The sequence below is a fragment of the Schistocerca piceifrons genome, chromosome 8 (assembly GCF_021461385.2).
Source record: "Schistocerca piceifrons isolate TAMUIC-IGC-003096 chromosome 8, iqSchPice1.1, whole genome shotgun sequence".
Lineage (NCBI taxonomy): Eukaryota > Metazoa > Arthropoda > Insecta > Orthoptera > Acrididae > Schistocerca > Schistocerca piceifrons.
Genome location: NC_060145.1, coordinates 202,022,482 through 202,045,708, shown reverse-complemented (window position 1 = coordinate 202,045,708; position 23,227 = coordinate 202,022,482). Strand labels below are relative to the sequence as shown.

The 23,227-nt window shown below is 39.7% G+C and overlaps 1 protein-coding gene across 1 annotated transcript in view; it reads right to left on the bottom strand.

Moving 5' to 3' along the window:
* LOC124712181 (odorant receptor 43a-like) overlaps positions 1-23,227 on the bottom strand; it is a 79,205-nt gene that overhangs the window by 7,556 nt on the left and 48,422 nt on the right. Inside the window, exon 3 of the mRNA XM_047242476.1 lies at positions 1,678-1,878. Coding sequence (XP_047098432.1) covers positions 1,678-1,878 — 201 coding nt within the window. The remainder of the gene's footprint in view (positions 1-1,677; positions 1,879-23,227) is intronic.

Sequence of the window (23,227 nt, the reverse complement as noted above, 5' to 3'; positions counted from 1 at the left end):
AACATAAAATATGTACAAGAAGTAACAAGGGAAACTAAGAGTGGAATACCAAGAACGAAGTGCTCGGATTAGAACGAGTAGAAGACGGGAATGTAGGCTTCCGCCGCTACTGTTCAATCTCTACGTTGGAACATTTGAGAAGCAATGATGGAAATAAAAGAAAGGTGGAGAATGGGATTAAAACTGTGTGTGAAAGGGTATCAATGCTAAGATACGCTGATGACATTGCCATCCTCAATGTGACAGAGAGAGAATTTGAGGACTTGTCGAAAGGAACGAACCGTATTCTAAAGAGCAGGCACTATGGATGAGAATGAACCTACGAAAGACGGAAGTTATCAGAAGTAGCAGAAAGGAGAACATCGGTAAACTTAGCATCGAAAGGGGGGACCACTCGTCAGTTGAAGTGAAGGAATTTTGTAATTTGGAAGCAAAATTCCGAATGATGAACAAAACTAGAAGAACATTAGAAGCAGACTAGCACAGGCAAAGAGAGTACTCATAGTCAAAACAAGTCTAATACTACCAAACATCGGCGTTAATTTGTGGAAATTGAGAATGTACATCGGGAGCACAGCGTTGTATGTAAGTGAATCATGGTCTGTGACAGAGAATGGAAAGAACAGAAACAAACTGGCTGGGATGTGGTATCATAGAAGAATGTTAGAAATTGAATGAGCTGGTGGGATCAGAAAAGAGGAGATTCTCAGCAGAACTAGCGAGGAGAGGGGCATGTGAAAACGTTTTGACTATACGATGGGGCAGGGTGATGCGACACGAGTCAGAATTTCAAGGAACAACTCCCATGGTTCTTGAGGAAGCTGTACACGATGAAACCCGGAAGGGAAGACCGAAACTGTAATATAGATAGCAAATAATTCAGGATACAGGGTATAAGTGTTACCTTCAATAAAAAGTTTGGCACAGGAGAGGAATTCGTGGTGGGCCGCATCAAATCAGCCAGGAGACTTTTGACCTATAATAGAATGTTGTGGAGAGTGTCCACAGCTTCCCAAATTCCGAGATAATATTACAAATGTCTGTAGTTTAAATGAGATCTGTAACCTTTTCGATATTGTTTTTGTTTCAACATTGGGACTGGCTCAGCTTCATGTATCCTTTCCTTTCTGGAGCCCCTCCTGTCTGCATGGAAAGCTGGAGGTGATCTTGTTTAATCTCTGTGTAAATTAAATTAATTATATCTGATTCAAACTGTAACATCTTTACCATTATTATTATCACTTATCCTAACCTGGATATTAGATTGTTTTACGAAGTTGAGAGCTTCTAATTATGGTGTTGCTATTGATTGGCCACCATTGCTGCAGCCTCAAATGCACATTGCATGTTTCATAAAGGAAACTGCATTTACTTTCGATTAATTTCTCGAAGTCCGATACCATCCGAAGTATCATTGCATTACAGGGCAAATACTGGTATTGAAATGCAGTATTTCTTGTCACAGTCACTGTCAGTAAGGAACCAACAATTACTGAATTACGCTGATTCTCGTCTCTGCTCCTACCATTAAAATATTTCCTCTTTCTCATTTTGTTAGCTAATGGAAGAAAACTGAATTCAGTCCTTCACTGAAGACAAGAAGCAAATATAGAAATAACATACATGTAACATATTTGGTTGATTTCCAATACATATGGTGATATTTTATGCACTGACCGAGACGAATGCTTCCCTGCTCATGGGGTAGAGGTGCGCAGCGGTGAGAACCAGCGGCTTCTGAGCGCGACACATGAGAATTCTCAGGGCGCGCTTGAAACGTGGGCTCGCCTGCAGCCATGAACAGCTGTACGCTGCCAGCGTCACCGCCTCCGCCTGTGGGTAAAAAGCACCTGCTGAAATGTCCTTCTTTCTGTAGGGCTGTAATTAACGTCATTAGCGTAGGCACAAAGAAAAATCATTCTTCCTTTGGCGAGCTACGCGGAGCTTCTGGAAGGAAATTGAAGTTTTGTAGAATTATTGCTTAATTTTTTTTTAATCTTTGTAAGACGCAGTTTATCATCGGTGACCCTGAAAGCCACAAACTGCTTTTCCTCGAACTATACTGAAGACTTAAGAGACGTCACTTAAGTAAAATGTCTTGAAAGTATTACCCTTTTTACACGAAATTTTGGCCCGAGATTGATTATTAACATTATGTGACCACTGTTTAATTCAAATATTCCGAAGTAAGAAGTGTATTGACTGCACAATGGAAAAAAAACAGGGTAGCGTGAACGGGCATTTAGATGAACCCAAGACCACAATTAGACCTCGTCGCTTCCTACAACGATTCATAAGTGTGTTACTTCCGTTATAAGTAGATCACTTGCAATGGAGACGTGCCATCTCAGTATGGAAGCCTAGCGCCTGTCCACAAAAAGGACATTAAATATAACAATGACATTGAACGAAGTCCCGAAAAGCATAATGTCTCGAAGCCACACCAACACAGACTTATCTTACTGGCTGTAAAGCCATGCAAAGTAATAAAAAAATTTTGCGGATGGCAGTTCTTTCGTATCGTCTATTAATTCCGCTGCAGACGGAATGTACATAATAACTTCTTCACAAGTCAAACAATGACTCAAATAAAAATACAAAAAAAGTGCAACTGTTCAATACCACGCAGAAAAGACTGTGCAATGAAGCGAAATCGAAGTGAATCAGTTAAATTCCTGCTATTAACAAAGTACTCAATTGGCAATAGCTACAACAAAACTACATTTGTCTTATAATCGACCATGTGATGTTAAGTTCCACGATCCAAGAGAATCAGGACAAGAGAAAGTTCCATACACTCTAGACTACTCAAAGCAGTTATAATAAAACCGTAGGTCCTGAACCAATGCCATACTGCTGTTTCACAGATGGAGAACTGAAATACTGATACTGTCATGCAAGCATGGAAATAATCTCACTCTTTGAACGATGGACGTTAAGTCCGGACACCACTGACCGCACATCTGTAGCTACGAAAGTGTTGCGAACAGAATGTTACCCCAAGCTACACTATCATTGCCTGGCCGTCACCATAAATTAATGTAGCTTACAGCATGGGAATGACCATCAGAAAGTAACCTCAGCTTACCATGCGGCGTTCACATGCCAGCCCTTGCATCCATCAAGATCCATCACGACAACCAACAGGACAACCGGGCATAAAAGACAATACCAAGTGCAGGAAGCAGATTTCTATTCTTTAGCGTACAACACGACATGCTTTGACCAAATTCTAAGACGCAGGCATCTGATTGGCCAGCCCAATTTACCTCCAAAGTATCGATAACAGATGTACCTTCACTTTGGCAGCCAAAGGCTGTAGTATGCTTAGCAGTCCTGAACCTGGGAATGGAATATCTTTCCAATAATTTATTGATTCACAATAAGTCCAAAAATTCAGAATACTTGACAGGTGACTTTTAATGGGTGCATTTCAACCGTCAAAAGGAGATGAAATGAAATTAAAATTTAATAGAGTCTTGATCGCAATCTTGTTAAAATATTTTTTATTGGAGTGAGTGACCGGTTTCAACTCTATGAAAGAGTCATCTTCAGACTCCAGCAGCGGTGGATAGACAATTCTTTGTCGTCGAAGGTCGACAGAACTCATCTAGCAGTGTCCATCCATCGCTACTGGAGTCTGAAGATAACTCGTTAATAGAGTCGAAACTGGTCACTCACTCCAACAAAGAAATATTTTAACAAGATTGCGATCAAGACTGTTTTAAATTTTAATTTAACTACTTTTAAGATCGCTTAATATGTTTTAAAAAATTTCAAAAATCAACCAAATTTTAAAAGTATACAGGTCAGTGGCATGTGAGAAGGTATGCTGAGGTAATCAAAATACATCAGCGCAGGGCTTGTCTGTGCTAAAGAAATGAAGAGCCTGCAGCTATGCAGCTTCCATGATGGATCTTCTTCTGAATGGGAGTAAATATGGACTAGCGTCCCACAGGGTTAAGTTCTGGGACCAATAGCGTTCTTGATTCACTGCATGCTTCCCATCTCCTTTATAGTGCACATGTGCACTCGAGACATTCAATCTTCCTGAATGATGCTTCATAATCAACGCTAACAGAAATGCAACAGCAGAAAGAGTGATAAAAGAAATATGAATGTCAGTTAATAATCTGCAGCATAACTGACAAGAAAGACAGCTTATTTAATTCTATACAAGACCAGAAATTGCAACATTAACAATAAACGTAGGGTAAAGGAAATTTACACACTGAATGTTCAAATTTACTTTGTGAATACTGCTCAGAACTGTTATCCAAAACGACATATCACAGGTCTTCTCAAAGAATTAAGTTTAGCAACTTTTGATCTCTGTTTAATTGCTTTGTTAGTGATAAAAGCATTTGAAAAATTATAAAATAGCTTCGGTATTCCAAACACACACGTGCACATGCATAAAGTATTCACTAACAGAAATTTTCTTTGCTGTTCACATAGGTCTTCTTCTTCTTTTAGTGTTCAACCCTGAGGTTGTTTTGCAGCAGAGCGCCATTCCTCTCTTCTGTCTGCCTTTCTCTTCATTTCCATGTATGTGTTACATCCAATGTCACTCATGATCTGTTGCATGTATGATATCCTTGGTCACCCCCGCCGATTCCTTTCCTCAATAGCTCCTTCTGCTATTGTTCCAATGATGTTGTTGTGTCGTAATATGTGCCCTACAAGTTTTTCTCTTCTTGTTTGGATGTGCCTCCACAGAGATCTGGTTTCCTGTACTCTTCTAAGCACTTCTTCATTTGTTACTTTGTCTCTCCAGCTGATCCTCATCATACTTCTATAGCACCACATCTCCAGGGCCTCTAGCCGTTTTCTCTGTTCTCTTCCAATTGTCCATGTTTCACATCTGTATAGGGCCACACTCCAAACGAAACCTTTCGTGATACGTTTCCTTATTTTCAGACTGATGTTGTTGCTGGTGAGTACCTTCTCCGATTAAATGCAATTTTGGCCTTTTGTATTCTGGTCGCAATTTCTTTCCGGCTTCTACGATCTCTTGTGATTTTGCTTTCCAGGTAACTAAATTCCTCTATCACTTCCATCTCCTCTCTTCCAATTCTCATTCTCAGAGCTTCATATTCTGCTTCTGTACTGCATACCTTTACTTTAGTCTTTTTCTTGTTTATTCCCATTCCATAGAATGCATAGAATTTTTTTCATTGTTCAGAGGACTTGCTCCAGATCTTCTTTTGTCTCCGTGACTATAGCAATATCATCTGCATAACGTAACATGTCTATTTTCTGCCCATTAATTTTGAGCCCCACGTTAGTAGTTTCTCGAACTTGGTCTATAGCTTCATGGATGTAAGCATTGAATATAAGAGAAGAGAGAGCACATCCTTGCCTTACCACTTTTCTAATATTTGCTTCTTGTTCATGGTGACAGTTCCTAATCACTGGCACCTCATTCTTATAGAAACTGAGTATCACACGGATGTCTTTGTACTTTATTCCACTTTTCCTCAGCACTCTGAACATCTCTTGCCACATAACGTTATCAAATGCCTTTTCCATGTATACAAAGGCAATATAAGTTGGTTTATGTTTCTGTAATTGCTTTTCGATAACAAGTCTCAGTGGCAGAATCTTCTGAAACCAAACTGATCTTCACTCAGCATATCCTCCACCTTCTCTTCTATTCTCTTCAGAACTATTTTTATGAGAATTTTTGATGCATGTGATATTAGGCTTAGAGTTCGGTACTGTTCACATTTTGTAGCTGCTGCCTTCTTTGGTATAGGAACAATGATACATTTCTGGAAGTCTGTCGGTATCTCTCCTGTGTTATAAATGGACCTAATAAGTTTAAGCAGCACTATTTTCATGCTGTCACCAGCATTCATTATTAGTTCTGCAGGGCTGTCATCAATACCCATTGCTTTGTTGTCACGTAGTTCTTTTAGAGCTCTGTCACATTCTTCTTGCAGAATGTCATCTCCCTTGTCATCTTCGTCTACTTTCTCTTCTCTTCTCATTACTTCCTCCGAAAGATGCGTTCCGGCCTACAACTCTTCTATGTATTCTTTCCATCTCTTCACCCTATCTTCATCAAACAGCATTTTCCTCTCTTTATTTTCTATTGTGCCTCAGAGTGTTGTTTTACGTTTGTTAAAAAACTGATTTGCTGTTGTGTAGGCTACATCTGTTCTTCTCTTTTGCATATTTTCTTCCACTTCTCTGCACATTTCTCCAAGAACATTTTCTTTTGCTTTCCTAGCTTCTCTACTAACTAAATTCCTTAGTCTTCTGTATTCAGCTTTTCCTTGTTCATCCGTTGCATTTTTGTGTAATCTCCTTTTATCTATAAGCTCAATAATAGCAGCTGTAATCCATTTCCTCTTGTTTTTGGGTTGAATTCTTCCAACTATCTTTTCTGCTGCTTTGTATATAACAGATTTAATTTGATCCCAGTCTTCATTTACTCCACCATGTCGAAAATTCTTAGCTAGGTTGTCTGTTTCATGAGCACAGCGCTTTCCCAATCCATTAGTTTTCAGTTTTTATAGTTTCCATTTAAGTTTTGCTGGTTGCTTCTTCAAACGTTTGGATCTCAGTGTACTTTTCATCAGGACCAGGTTATGATCACTGCCTATGACTGCAGATGGATAGCTCCTGCAATCTTTTATCTGGTTCCTAAAACGTGCTTTCACTAGAATGTAATCAATCTGTTGTCTCCTCAGGTCTCCAGGGGCCTTCCATGTGTATCTTCTTCGTTTGTGATGTTGGAAAAATGTGTTTGGAACAACTAATTAGTTCCTTGAGCAGAACTCGATAAGTAGATCTCCTCTTTCATTTCTTCTTCCAAGTCCATATTTGCCAACAATTCCTTCCTCCAGTTCTTCACCCACAATTGCGTTCCAGTCCTCCATGGCAACCAGGTTTCCATCTCCCTTAACATTTCTCATCCCATTACTTATTTCTTGGTATATTTCGTGAATGACTGCATCTTCTTCTTTGGATGTTGGCATGTATATTTGTATTATCAGAGTGTGGTTTAGTTTCAAGTTTGACTAGTATTATTCGAGAGCTATATTGCACATATCCCTTGACAATAAGCCATAGTTTTTCCTCAAAATTATTCCAACTTCTCCCATTCGTGGTCTATCTTGGGCAGTTCTGGTATGAATGACTCTGTATTCCCCAGACTAGAAATCACCTGGTTGGAGCCATCTCATCTCCGATATGCTTATATCGATTTCCAGTCGTCCTATTTCAAGTTTTACATTTTCTACCTTGCTACACTGAAGCAGTGTTCTCACATTCCAAGTGGCTATGTTAAAATTGGGATTCTTTTCCTTCAAGTTGTCTGTACCTTTTGCAGTCCCCACCCAGAGATCTGACTGGGGGGACTATTTTATCTCCAGAAAATTTTACAGAAGATAATGACATGGTTTACTGCTGATGCTTGGGATAACTGTAGATCTTTAATGTGGTGGTTTCCCGTTGCCTTCCACATCCTATGCCGTTGACCATCAGCTGGTTCTTCCGCCTTTGGAAATGATTTCGCATTTCCAGGGCAAGAGGGTGCCCTGTGCAGCAAATGCTGGGATGATGACTTATCCCGGTCACATAGGTAGATATCTAAAACCTATCCATACTGACAACGCCGGCCGCTGTGGCCAAGCGGTTCTAGGCGCTTCAGTCCGGAACCTCCCGGCTGCTACGGTCGCAGGTTCGAATCCTGCATCGGGCATGGATGTGTGTGATGTCCTTAGGGGACTGATGACCTCAGATATCAAGTCCCATAGTGCTTGGAACTATACTGACAACACTATGACAGTATGTTTACTCTCTTATGAAGTTTCTTGTGGAGAATAAGCAACATTCGGAAATATTTCTAAAACCTATCCATACTGACAACGCTGGCCGCTGTGGTCGAGCGGTTCTAGGCGCTTTAGTCCGGAACCTGCCGGCTGCTCCAGTCGCAGGTTCGAATCTTGCATCGGGCATGAATGTGTGTGATGTCCTTAGGGGACTGATGACCTCAGATGTTAGGTCCCATTGTGCTTGGAACTATACTGACAACACTATGACAGCATGTTTACTCTCTTATGAAGTTTCTTGTGAAGAACAAGCAACATTCGGAAATATTTGTAGAATTCATAAACATTATTGTCGGAACGAAAGTAGTCTCTAGTATCTAGAACTTAACCTTATTCTTTCACGGAAAAGAGTAAATTATGCAGCCACTGAAAGTTCTGAAGAACTCCCTTCTGAATTAAAGGGACTGGTGGACAGAGCATCCTCTAAAAACCAACTGAAATCGTTTTTGTTTGACAACGTCTTTTGTTTAATAAACTAATTTATGAATTTACAGCCTGCATGTGGTTAGTTGATGTTTACAAAATTTTGTTGTAGATTCCGATTTTAAAAATGCAGTTTTGTAACTGCTGTATATCTTATTTGTAACCTAGCTTCATGTTTCATATCACGCTGAAAATGCAATCAACAAAATGTCTAAAAACCTAAATATTCTAAATGAATGGTACACTACAAAACTGACCATATGTCCTTTTGCTGTAATCTCTTAACAAAAGTCATACTACTAGTTCAAATACCATGAGTTTTTGTGATGTAAAAATGAAAGAAAAATAAGTTTCAGTTAATTTGGAAATATAAAGTAAACCGTTTCATTCAGTTCAAGACTAAAAACATATTGGACAATTATTGGCATTAAGTCTGATATAGGAATTCAGAGTCTCAGAGAATAACTTGCAGGTATTCATGCAATCCAGCTCACAAGAATAGTTTTAACACATTTGAGTCTGGTTAGGTTAGGTTAGGTTAGGTTAGTGGTGTTTAACGTCCTGTCGACAACCAGGTCATTAGAGATGGAGCGCAAGCCCGGGTTAGGGAAGGATGGGGAAGGAAATTGGCCGTGCCATTTCAAAGGAACCATCCCGGCATTTGCCTGAAACGATTTAGGGAAATCACAGAAAACCTAAATCAGGATGGCCGGAGACGGGATTGAACCGTCGTCCTCCCGAATGCGAGTCCAGTGTGCTAACCACTTTGAGTCTGGTTCCACTGGCCCTGGATGGGCAGCGGGACTGTTGCTTTTAAGGGGGGTAGGACGTCAAACGGGACGTCTTGGAGCAGGAGAGACACCACAGAAATTTTTAATTTCCACAGTCTATGCTTTTAAAAATAAATTCATAAAACTTTGTCAGAATGACCAGAAAGGATTCAGGATTTACATTTATAGTGGTGGAAGTTCAAAAATATAAGAAAATAATTTATTTTTTTACATTTGTATTTCACCTTTTTTCACTTACCATTGGCTGCATTTGTTGCTATAGGTACACTTTTCTTCATAAGTAAGGAGATTCTTCGATGAATTTTGCACAGCATACAAACCATACTTACAGGTGAATGAAACTCTAGAATTTTCCAAATCTATTAAAAACAGTTGTAAAAACTGAGATAATTAACTATAAATTTTGAGTTTTATTCTAAACATGAAGTATAAAATGTTACGGAACATTCATTTTTTCATAAATTAAATAATTTCTAGAGTTTCATACACCTGTAAGTGGCGTTTGTATGCTGTGCAAAATTTATCGAAGAATCTCTCTTACTTATGAAGAAATGTGTACCTATAACAACAAACGCAGCCAATAGAAGTGAAATAATGATGAACTTCCACATGTAAAAAGAAATTATTTTGTTATTGTTTTGAACTTCCACTGCTATGATTGTGAAACCTGAATCCTTCTGGGTCATGCTGACAAAGTTTTATGAATTTATTCGTAAAAGTATAGAGAGTGGAAATTAATATGTTCAAAAATGGTTCAAATGGCTCTGAGCACTATGGGACTTAACTACTGTGGTCATCAGTCCCCTAGAACTTAGAACTACTTAAACCTAACTAACCTAAGGACATCACACACATCCATGCCCGAGGCAGGATTCGAACCTGTGACTGTAGCGGTCACGCGGTTCCAGACTGTAGCGCCTATAACCGCACGGCCACTCCGGCTGGCAATTAATATGTCCTGTGGTGTCTCTCCTGCTCCAAGATGGCCCGTTTGACGTCCTACGCCACTTAACATATTTTTCGAAAATCATTGCTTTACAACTGTGAATACCATAAACGTATGAAGTGTTTCACTTGAAATGATGAAATTTGGTTAATCGAATCTTAAAAATCTTGTTATGAAACATTAAAAGTAGCAGATACGCAAAACTTTATTGACAAAAAACATGTCACCTGAACAACTGAAGCGTAATGTATATCCCCACATAATTACTTGGGATGTTGAATCATTTGTCGTATCTGTCCAGGAGTTCATAATTTTTGCATACTAGTTAACTGCCACCATTACATTTAGACACTTTGTCGCTGCATTCTTCACCTCGTTATCATTTCCAAATCATTTCTAGTCTGAGAACTCCTCCAGTTTCATGGAAATATGTCGAGCATGACTTTGTTTTCCACTTTATTCTTCAAATCATACGTGCAATGAAATTTCGTAGCACAGATTTGTTCAACGACTGCTGAATATTTCACACCACTTCCTCACACCTATTTCGTTTACTTTAATGTTCTCATGCAACTACTGTAGTAGGCAGCGAATTTCTACGGATTTCAGATTTCCAGAATTCAAATTGAATTAATGCTTTGTAACACAGTAAGCTGTGGTAAAATCACAGAATGCACTACATCATCGTGTTTCGTTCGGCACTTACGTAACACTGACGATACAAGATGTCGAAGAACATTTTTAACTTTGCATAAGAGCATATGAATCACCACAGCGAGAATGTGCTATAGTTTATGTCGAAGAACATTTTTAACTTTGCATAAGAGCATATGAATCACCACAGCGAGAATGTGCTATAGTTTCTTACTTCAATATTATCATCTTCTGAAATGAAACATAATTGTTTCGATATTGTGTGTCTCTACAGGCGTCGGAGGGGGATTGAGACACGAGAAAGCGAACATCTTTCTGGACAGTGACAATCCAATCGTTCTTCATCCAGAAGGATTATTATGGGTTGAGGAGGGACTACTACGTTTGTTTTGTATGTCAGTGGCGATAATGCACAAGGGGTGAATCTTAGACTACGGTTATCAAAACACACTTGACCTCTAAGCAACAAATGATCCTGAGTTAATAACGAGCATCAAAACCGAATCAGGGATTAGTGAACTAGAGTCCAGCATGACCGAGTAAGCGAGCACAAAATACGAGATGGGGCGAGCACACCCTAACTGGATAGGCTGCCCGCACTATTTCTAGTGAGCAAGCATAGAAGCCGTGACCGAGTAAGTAGCACGTAACTTCAAACACATTACACGTGTCATTATCCGTGTGAGACTGCAGCCAGTACGGGTTTCTCATTTGTGGTGTGTGTCTCTCTCTCTGTAATCACGCAGTGCGAGGAAGCCAGTGCAGTAAGACGTAAGATTGAAACCAATGTTTACACATTGAAGAGACGGGAAGGTCTAAAAAGCCAAGTACGGAGCACATTTTTGTTGGTTGTAGATGAAAACAGTGCGTCTACTGGGTACGTATCGTGCATAAACTACTCCACATTATTGTGTTTCCAATCGGGAACCGCTCATTTAAAGAAACACAGTTGTAAGAAACCTCACAAAGATACAGCTCCTTCAGGAATACCGGCAGTAATAAAAAATAGTATTACAGCAAAGTGTGTTGCAATGTGTGCTAAAGATATGAGACCTTTTAATGCTGTTTCTGGTGAAGGTTTCAGAGAACTAGGCCAAGAATTAATACATCTAGGTGCGCATTATGGGGAAGTTAACGTGGCAGATGTCATGCCATATCTCTCTACTATAAGCAGACATGTCAAAGAACAAGTTAATGCAATACGATACAGCATAATGCCTTCTGTTATTGCGGAAGTTATTAATAAAGCATGTGCTGCGACAGTTGATATGTGGACTGATTCGCATAATCAGATGCACTATTTGACGCTTACAACACATTACATTAACACAGATTGGTTTCTTATGAACAATGTTTTATTTACAACAAAATTGTGTGTGTGTGTGTGTGTGTGTGTGTGTGTGTGTGTGAGAGAGAGAGAGAGAGAGGCGTTGGATTTGTACAGTGCAGTGGAGCGAGCCGGGGCGAGGCGAGGTGAGATGTCAGCGGTGACCGGTCATGCTCGGTTATCCGCGTGTCCGGAATCCGGACAACAGACATGGGGCGAGTACGTGACCGAGCCGAGTCGTGTGGGGCCGGACACGAGCGGCTCGGTCCGCCTGTCAACAGGCGAGCCGCGACCGGTCAAACATCGAGCGTTGCAGCACTCTATAGTGAACACACGGTTGTCGTTGCGAGATTGAATACTGTAATCCCCAAATCCTCGAAAAATAAGCGAAAAACATACATATTCAAAAAAGCAGACAAAAATTCACTTGACACCTTCCTGAGAGACAATCTCCACTCATTTCAAATTAATAATATAAGTGTAGACCAGATGTGGCTTAAATTCAAGGAAGTAGTATCGGCATCAATTGAGAGATTTATACCAAATAAATTAACAAACGACGGAGCTGATCCTCCTTGGTACACAAAACGGGTTAGAACATTGATGCAGAAACAACGAAAAAAACAAGCCAAATCCTAAGAGACGCAAAATTCCGAAGATTGGTGATCTTTTACAGAAGCTTGAAATTTAGCGCGGACTTCAGTGCGAGATGCCTATAATAGTTTCTAAAACAAATCTTCGTCTCGAAATCTGGCAGAAAATCCAAAGAGGTTCTGGTCGTATGTGAATTATGTTAGCGGCAAGAAACAATCAATGCCTTCTCTGTACGATAGCAATGGAGATACTGTCGAAGACAGTGCTGTCAAAGCAGAGTTACTAAACACAGCCTTCCGAAATGCCTTCACAAAAGAAGACGAAGTAAATATTCCAGAACTCGAACGGAGAACAGCTCCCAACATGACTAACGCAGAAGTAAATATCCTCGGAGTAGTGAAGCAACTTAAATCACTTAATAAAAGCAAGTCTTCTGATCCAGACTGTATACCAATTAGGTTCCTTTCTGAGTATGCTGATGCATTAGCTCCATATTTAACAATCATATACAGTCGTTCGCTAGACGAAAGATCCGTATCCAAAGACTGGAAGGTTGCACAGGTCACACCAATATTCAAGAAAGGTTTTAGGAGAAATCCACAAAATTACAGGCCTATATCGTTAACGTCAATATGCAGCACGATTTTAGAACATATATTGTGTTCGAACATTATGAATTACCTCGAAGAAAACGGTCTATTGACACACAGTCAACATGGGTTTAGAATACATCGTTCCTGTGAAACACAACTACCTCTTTATTCACTTGAAGTGTTGAGTACTATTGACAAGGGATTTCAGATCGATTCTGTATTTCTGGATTTCCGGGAGGCTTTTGACACTGTACCACACAAGCGGCTCGTAGTGAAATTACGTGCTTATGGAATATCGTCTCAGTTATGTGACTGGATTTGTCATTTCCTGTCAGAGAGGTCACAGTTCCTAGTAACTGACGGAAAATCAAGCCAGTGATTTCTGGCGTTCCCCAAGGTAGTGGTATAGGCCCTTTGCTGTTCCTTATGAATATAAAGTATTTTGTAGACAATCTGAGCAGCCGTATTCGGTTCTTTGCGGATGTCGCTGTCGTTTATCGACTAATAAAGTCATCAGAAGATCAAAACAAACTGCAAAACGATTTAGAAAAGATATCTGAATGGTGCGAAAACTGGCAGTTGACCCTAAATAACGAAAAGTGTGAGGTCATCATCATGAGTGCTAAAAGGAACTCGTTAAACTTCGGTTACACGATAAATCAGTCTAATCTAAAAGCCGTAAATTCAACTAAATACCTAGGCATTAAAATAACGAACAATTTAAATTGGAAGGAACACATAGAAAATGTTGTTGGGAAGGCTAACCAAAGACTGCGTCTTATTGGCAAGAAAATGTAACAGACCTACTAAGGAGACTGCCTATACTACGCTTGTGCGTCCTCTTTTAGAATACTGCTGCTCGGTTTGGGATCCTTACCAGATAGGACTGACGGAGTACATCGAAAAAGTTCAAAGAAAGGCAGCACGTATTGTATTATCGCGAAATATGGGAAAGAGTGTCACATAAATGATTCAGGATTTGGGCTGGACACCATTAAAAGAAAGGCGTTTTTCGTTGCGACGGAATCTTCTCACGAAATTCCAATCACCAACTTTCTCCTCCGAATGCGAAAATATTTTGGTGACTCAGACATACATAGGGAGGAACGATCACCAAGATAAATAAGGGAAATCAGAACTTGTACGGAAAAAAATGGTTCAAATGGCTCTGAGCACTATGGGACGCAACTGCTGAGGTCATTAGTCTCCTAGAACTTAGAACTAGTTAAACCTAACTAACCTGAGGACATCACAAACATCCATGCCCGAGGCAGGATTCGAACCTGCGACCGTAGCGGTCTTGCGGTTCCAGACTGCAGCGCCTTTAACCGCACGGCCACTCGTACGGAAAGATACAAGTGTTCATTCTTTCCGCGCGCTATACGAGATTGGAATAATAGAGAGTTGTGAAGGTGGTTCAATGAACCTCTGCCAGGAACTTAAATGTGGTTTACAGAATATCCATGTAGATGTAGATATTACCCAACAGCACGACTGGACTCGCATTATGGAGGACGACGGTTCAATCCCACGTCCAACCATCTTGATGTAGGTTTTCGGTGATTTCCCTAAATCGCTCCAGGAAATGCCGGGATGGTTCCTTTGAAAGGGCACGGCCGACTTCCTTCCCCGTCCTTCCCTAATCCGGTGAGACCGATGACCTCACTGTCTGGTCTCCTCCCCCAAACAACCCAGCCCAACAGCACATCCAGTTCACTAACTGAGGAGATATGGCGAAATTGTTCTGGAATGCACGTAGATCTTTTTTTCGTAATGGGTTTTTCATGATTGACGCCACGTCTTAAAAATCACGATCTCTTCTGTTATAATGAATAAACAAACAACATCTGCAATAAAATTACTTATTACCGATTATTGGTTTCAAACTGTACTAGAGATCATCTTCAGGTCCATGTTGGACTGGAAAACTGGCATCAACAATAAAAATATGCAAGTGTTGTATTACAAATTACGCGCTCAATGGTTGTACAAATAACAACAAATTATTCTGAACTCACACACATCTGGTGCCGCAAAATGCATTTTGTCAATAGTGTAGTAAAACAAACGCAAAATGCAAGAACGTCGTGGGAAACACATTTCATGTAGTAACGCGACATGTAAACAAGTCATAGTCTAGTACATCAAAGCAGTGTAAAAGAGATTGCTCTATCATAAGACAAAACAAAACAATTAATAAAAATTAACAATTTAAGACTCGTCAGTGTAGCACATTTAATTGTGTATTAAGTTTTAAAAAGAAAAGATAAAAAGCAAAGGTAAGAAACACCTTCACAGAATACTGTAAATCGTACATCTTTACTCTTGCTTATGTGTTCTGAAAGACAGTGCAAAATTTACAAACGTACCTTATTGCATAGCTTGAATCCTCGATCTATTAAAAAGCAGCTTAAAGAATTCTTTCATTTAAATTGAAAATATACTTAGGACGCTTACTGTAAGTTTCAAAATAGAAGAATAGGGTATTGGACTCCTTTCAGCTTCATTTTCACATGTGGGAACAGTGCAAAGTCACAACGAGCAAGGTCTGGACTGTAAGCAGGGTGCTCAAGACGTTTCAGTCTTGTACCATGCAAGTACTTGGTGCATGCTTTGGCGTGGTGAGCTGGAGCGTTGTCGTGTTTAAGGAACCAAGTATCCATACTTGACTTCGCTGGAAGTTTCTTCAAAGACTGGAAAACTGGGCAAGGACTGCCCAATGTACCACTTAGCTGTGACCGTCTTCTGTGTGTCCAAAACACCAAGTTCCACAATTCCATTCGATTTGAAAAAAAAAAAGACAGCTTTGTTTTTCTTCTTTACTGGTCGGAATTTTCTGACAGCTCCGGGTTTGTCGTCGTCTTCAGAGACCCAAAGTTTTTCTTTAGTCTCAGTCGGCAAGTCACAATAGTACAGAAAAATCTCGTCATCTGTCACGATGTTATTCACATACTGAGATTGTCCCTCAGAAAACTTCTTTAACATCTCCCAGCACCAAGTCACACGTCGTGACATCTGCTCTTCCATCGGTCTATGCGGCACCCAGAGACAAAGTTTCTTTACTTGCAAATGATCATGCAAAATTGAACGAATTGCTGATGCATTTAGCTTTAGTGTATCCTCTGTCTGCTTGTAGGTCACTCGCGTGTCTTCGCCTAGCCGGCCAGAGTGGCCGAGCGGTTCTTGGCGCTACAGTCTGGAACCGCGCGACCGCTGCGGTTGCAGGTTCGAATCCTGCCTCGGGCATGGGTGTGTAATGTCCTTAGGTTAGTTAGGTTTAAGTAGTTCTAAGTTCTAGGGGACTGATGACCTCAGAAATTAAAGTCCCATAGTGCTTAGAGCCATTTGAACCATTTTTTTGCCTTCGCCTAACATTTTCCTCACAGCATCAATGTTTTCTTCCGTAACACATGGTCGTGGCCTTCCCGTCCTCTTCGGAAATCTCTGTACCACCTGAATATAGCAGTACGATGTGGACACACATCACAGAGTGCAAGATTCATTTCTTCAAACCACTTATCTTTGCTAAAACCACGCGCCAAGTTGTACCGCAAAACGCCCGAATCTCACTTCGTGACCACGATGCCTTAGCAAACACTTCAAACTAACACTGCTAGTAAACGACATCGCCCACAGGTCTGGCACAGCGGCTACGGTGCAATTACGAACTATTCTCAGAACACAGCGACAATCAGCCTCCTGCGACTTATTGTTGCGTGATATTGTAAAACTTTCCTAGCACCCTTTATAGCGGCCTTCTCCTTTATTTGGTACATCTATCGTCTCGGTGGTCTTCCCTGTAATCTTTTCCCTTCGACTTTGCCTTAGATGATCATCTCATCCAAATCCTCCTATCGTCGAATTATGTGCCCAAAGAACTGCAGGATTACCAATACTAGACAACATTTTCTCCGTCCTGAGTTCCTGAAGGATTGATTTCTTGCTCCGTTTGTCCATCCACGATATTCTCAGCAGTCCTCTATATCTTCAAATCTCAAAATAATCAATTGTTTTGTGGTTCCCTTCAGTTATTGTCTGTTTCAGCACCCTAACTGGAAACACCAAACATTTCAGCACTCTCAATTTAGTAAGTCTGGTTAGGGCTTAGTCTTTCCGTGCTAATGTCAGCTTCGATACAGCATATCTACCCAGAACAATCTTACGTCGTGTTCCCTGTGTAGAGCCATCGTCTTTCTCAACCACCGGACCTCGGTAATCAAAACGATCGACTTCTTCACATTCTGATAGTAGGTGGTAGTCACTCACCTCTATCATTAATCGTCACCTTGGGCTTTTTCTTATTAACTGACAATCCAAAGTTCTTGTTTTCTCTCTTAACTCTATCCAGTAATTTCTTCATTTCCGCTTGTGACACTGTGCACAGTGCGGTGCCACTAGAAAAATTTAAATTACTGATTCTACAGCCTCCAATTCGGATCCGACCAGTCCAGCCACGAAGACCTTCTCTCATAACATATTCTCCCCCGATGGTAAATAGAACTGGCTATAGAATGCACCTCTGTCTAACTCCTTTACATGGTGCAAATCGATCTGAAATAATTTTATCTAGTCTGATTACTACTTACTATCACAGAACAGATTTCTGATAGGAATAATAAGATGATCAGGAACACCCGTTTCTGCTAGGATGCTCCAAAGTTCTTTCCATCGAACACAATCGAAGGCCTTGCTCTAGTCCGAGAAACGAAGAGCTGATGGGGTACTAAATTCCCTACATTTTTCGGTTAGCTGTTTGACACCGGGAATCTGTTTTCACGTTCCTTTATTATGTATAAACCCAGCTTGCTCTGGTGATATGTAGTTATATAAGTATGTTCTCGGGCATTCATGGATGACATTTAGAAAATTTTGTTGGCATGTGAAATTAATGGAATGGTTCTCACAAAGCTGTTCGTTTCCTTTCTTATGAAAGAGAAGCATTACTCACATGGCTCAGTCCTCTATCCATTTTCTGTTATTCCATATGCTGTTATATATTTCACGCTAGATTTTCAAATCAAAATCTCCAGATATATTGATCAGTTCAGCAGTAATAAGGTATTTCCTGGTAGCTTGTTATTTTTGTTTAGCTATAGCTTTTCTGACTTTTCTTTTAAGATGTTAGATTCCTTCTCTACTGGAATGTTTTTCCTCGGCCAACTTTTCCATTTTTATTCATGTACAACTTTTTACATTCTCCACCTATCAGCAGCTAATTCTCTGTTTGTTACAGACGTGTCATCTTCGTCTTCTGTAACGTATGTTCTTGGTTGAAGCATCTTGTTACTTTGTTCATTTCATTGAATATGCATGTGGTCTCACTGCGTTCCCTGAGTTTCTCAATTCTTCCGCATGTTTCATTGATGCAATTATTTTTGTGCCTTCGGCAGCTCCTCTGTATCAACGCCGATAACTTGCGGTACTTCTGAGTTTCCTCTAATACTCTCATCCTCAATACTTTTCTGTCCTCAATGACTTGTGTAGGTTAGTTATTTTTACTCTTCACTTTTTTGTTATCGTTGACTACATCCTCAGCTCTCCGAAATAATGTCTCCTTCATCAAATTCTATTTCTCTGCAGACCTCATCTTGTTTGGCAGGTCAAAAGTATTTCTTTGACTCGGTCCCTCGAAATTTCAGTTTCAGCCTTTTTCTAATATTAATTTAATTTCATATTCCTAGTTAAAAATATGTACCACATTTGAACATGATCGTGTGTTCACGAATCCTTATGAAGAGGGGAAATTGTGAGCATTGTAAGTGTCAAATCTCACATTTGTTAGGAGAATGAAAAAATATTTTACTTCTGTTTGTACATAACTGATTTGTATCTCAAAAAAGCGAAGATATCCTGATGCCCCAGAGTTTTCCCGCTAACCCCTCCACTGCAAAAAAATAATGAAACACATCAGAAAATAATACGTTATTAAGAACGTTCTAAATATCATACCACTAAAATAACAGGATCTAAGTGCCAAGAAGAAAGTTTTTGCAAGTTGATTCTTGCAAAGAAGAAAAAAAAGCATCCAGTGATCGTTAACAATGCTGTTTACACGAACTATAGGTTTTCAACCAACATTTCAGATGGCAGTTAACGTTCATATTTTGAATGTTGTCGTTTACATTAGTTGTAGGTTTTTTCTCAAATGGTTCAAATGGCTCTGAGCACTATGGGACTCAACTGCTGTGGTCATAAGTCCCCTAGAACTTAGAACTACTTAAACCTAAACTAACCTAAGGACAGCACACAACACCCAGCCATCACGAGGCAGAGAAAATCCCTGACCCCGCCGGGAATCGAACCCGGGAACCCGGGCGTGGGAAGCGAGAACGCTACCGCACGACCACGAGATGCGGGCGGTTTTTTCTCAACAACTAATGTAAATAGCAACAAATGTAATATATCAAACAAACAACGTCAAACAATGGCTACCCACCTACCTTTGTGGATCCCATAATGTACACCTAGCAGAAACAAGATGTGCGCTCTTTTCTTTACCTTGTTCTCAAACCAAAACCTCAAGAATGCAATAAACAGTGCACAATTCCCCGTTTAGGAAAACTTGTATGACCTGCTTAAAGGAGTCTTTAGTTACAAGGTAAAACATAAAGTATTACAGCCCTTTCACAAAGCAAGGAAGTTCAACTATTTTGAAATAATGAAAATTAATATACTTATGTTCATCAGCCCAAGCTTAGTACTGAATGACCAGACTCAGTTGCCTTACTTGCTACTTACAACTGCAGATTCGAATCATAATCCCATCACGGCCATGTTCTAAATTACCCCTCTTACTCACATGCTCCATTTTCCATTATTTCAGTTACTATAATTTCTCTCATTGTGTTAAAAAATTACCTTGTTCAGCTTTCACGACACCACATGCTTATCTCTGTACTTGATGATTGTGTAACAACAGAAAACCAGTTAGTGATATAAATAATAAATATTGTAGCCTATTGAACAACATTTTATTTGTGGAAATTTAAGTACTCAATCACACCATTTGTTTTTTTTATTATTAGAACTGTACCCAACAAAGATCACTTCCATTATATTTTAAGTGTTGGAGCACCAAGTCGCAAGGGCGCCCATCAGATAGTCTGTGGGGCGCAGGGGGCTAGAGCTGCGAATATGGAGTATTTTCAGTGTTTGGGGAGACTAACTACGATTTGCCGACTTGTAGATAGTCACAAAAAACTTCCAGTTGTGGCCTCGTCAAAAACCTGAAGAATACCGACTTTTAAATCATTCACTTGAAAGAAAAATAACAGACTACATCATTTTTTTTTCTTTTTCCTGAGAACTAGGGGTATCTACAGCCACAGCTTACCCCCAGATATGGGCGCCCTTATGAAGAAATTAGGTTAATTTTATGTGCATTGAGTCGAAAACGTTATGCTTTAACCATTTCTCTTCACATCATCCTTATTGTAATGACTTTGTATTGTAATGAAGGGTTATTTATTATTTTCGTTTAACAAATACACATATATGCAATGGTAAATTAAAAACAAAAGAAACTGAATGTAAAATGTAAAGTCATTATTTACAATGTAAAACAGATACAAGTCAAATAAACAATTAGAAAAATAATGAATGATTAGATATTTTATCGAGGTACGTTGAGAATAACCTGACATGAAATTGTGTGAAGCTTATTTTACAAAGTGGTATTGCAGAAATTAGCTTTAATATATATGGATACATCTGACTTGGTAGCTTCTTCAATTTATGTTGAAACAAAAGTTTTCATTTTCCGGAGCTACTTAATGGTGGTGCGATATTTTGCAAAATTTTATATTATTGCAAAAGTTATTACACGGTTTTCAAGAATGTTAATTACCTATCAACTTTTATATGAAAATATTTTTTTTATACTTTATCATTTGGAAGATATTCCGTCTAAACCTAACATGCCAAATTATCTTTTGGGCTGTGATTTACCCCGTGAACGTGAAACTGCGCACAAACAATAAAAAACCGTTTTCCATTGTTTCGCCCCCTCTACAAACTCTCCGTGTTTCATCAGGAACATTTATTAACCCATGAGAGTGTCCCTATGGGAGAACTGCAGGCTGCACGAACACTTCATTGGGCCACATGCTGTCCGTGGCCCGCAGTTTCACGCCTAATGTTGTAAACGGACCCCATGAAACTAGTCTACCGAGAGAGGATTGTTGTTGTACTAATGAACATCTGCTGTTGAACATCATGGGCTCCCGTTCCCAAACCCCAAGATGTACCCACCTGTTCGGTAATGTTGTGTGCTCCCCAGCAATACAAGAAGATCTGACCAGTGGGTACAGGAAGAAAACAGGCGCATTTTAGCACTGAGCTGAAATCCGTGCTCTGTAACAAATAAATCATGTAGCCACAAATATAAACGGTTAGAAGGCGAAAACAGCAGTTACTGAATCAGATTAGCATGTATGTGAGACACACATAAATAAGATAAGAGTGAAATTAAATTTTTCTAAAAAAGCTCACTTGGCAAGAAAGTATAAGATGAACTTATATTAAGCACTGTACAACAGTGAATGATTTAATGTATTTCTATAATATCTGTTTTTGCAATCCGAGTTGAGATGTACACAATGATAAAATACAATTTTGCCTAGCAGGAACCTATGATCGCATTATGAGGTAAGAATCGATCTTCCAGCATTACTTAGTTAAATGCAGGGGTATTGAACTAACATCAGAATGAGCTGTCGTGGAAACAAATCATAGTTCACATTAAAAGCTATGAATCGTAATAGTATTCTTAGTATCGACTTCAGGTCTTCAAATAACTGTTCCGTTGGTTCGCCTCTGCCCCTTCTATTTCGAATTTTGTCTTCAAAACTGTTCGTTATCCACTTATTATGCCGCTGTACATGGCGCAGACTTTTGTCTTTTTCTTTTGCTTTGTTTGACTACTGTCGAGTTCTCTTTCATTATTTATACTTTCAGAACGTTATTATTTCTGTCTTTCTGAAGATCCTGATTATTCAGGTGATTCTCCAGTACATCAACATTTCTGTAGATTCTAATTGTTGTATGACACTTTTACCTGTCTTATAGGACACACATTAAAAAAGTGCCATACTGGAGGCAAAAGCCTTAGTAAAAGACACTTTTGATACGATGCTAAAGTAATTCACAGTTAGCAGGTTTAACCACCTATGAGTGAACTTGTTGTCTTCAAATATCGTACTCACTAAATGATAAAATTTAATTACCTTTCCAATTCTGAACCTTCCGAATGCTAGTGTTTGTGGGTTTCCAGTGATCAGTCTTATCTAACTCTAATACCTCCATTTCCGGAGTGTTTATCTTCATTTTATGTTGAGTATAACTGCCAGCAATTTCAGCATATTGTTCGTATTCTTTCGTGAATCTGGGACTGATCAGCCTCGGGAGGCAGTAGTATGTAATGTGCTGCTTCGCAGTTCATCTTTTATGGTGTCTTTTACATCAGTCACTGCCTGAAACTAGGTTCATGAACGACAGCTTTCCTGTCCGCTATCTTTCAAGATTTTACATTCTTTTGCTTCCATCTACAGATATGTGTGAACTGCATGTTACATAAAATCCAGATTAACCGCTAGCCCTTTTAGGCACAGAATAAAAGGTCAGTTTTTTATTTAGATGGTCAAAAAATTGCCCAAACAAGTTAGAGCAACGAACTTCCACTATTTCTGTACCGGATCATCCGAAATGCAAAAATTCATTCCTTAGAATGTCTGCAGAACGTAACATCAAATTTTTCTTCTTTATGCAGGTGGCACTGAGTAAGACGACACATGGGTAGGGCTCTGGATCGCATTCGGTTAGACTGAGGTTCAAATCTCCTTCTGGTCAACAGAATTTACATTTTCCATTATATCTTCCCCCCCTCCCCCCCCTCCCCCCCCAATGAACCATGGACCTTGCCGTTGATGGGGAGGCTTGCGTGCCTCAACGATACAGATAGCCGTACCATAGGTGCAACCACAATGGAGGGGTATCTGTTGAGAGGGCAGACAAACGTGTGGTTCCTGAAGAGGGGTAGCAGCCTTTTCAGTAGTTGCAGG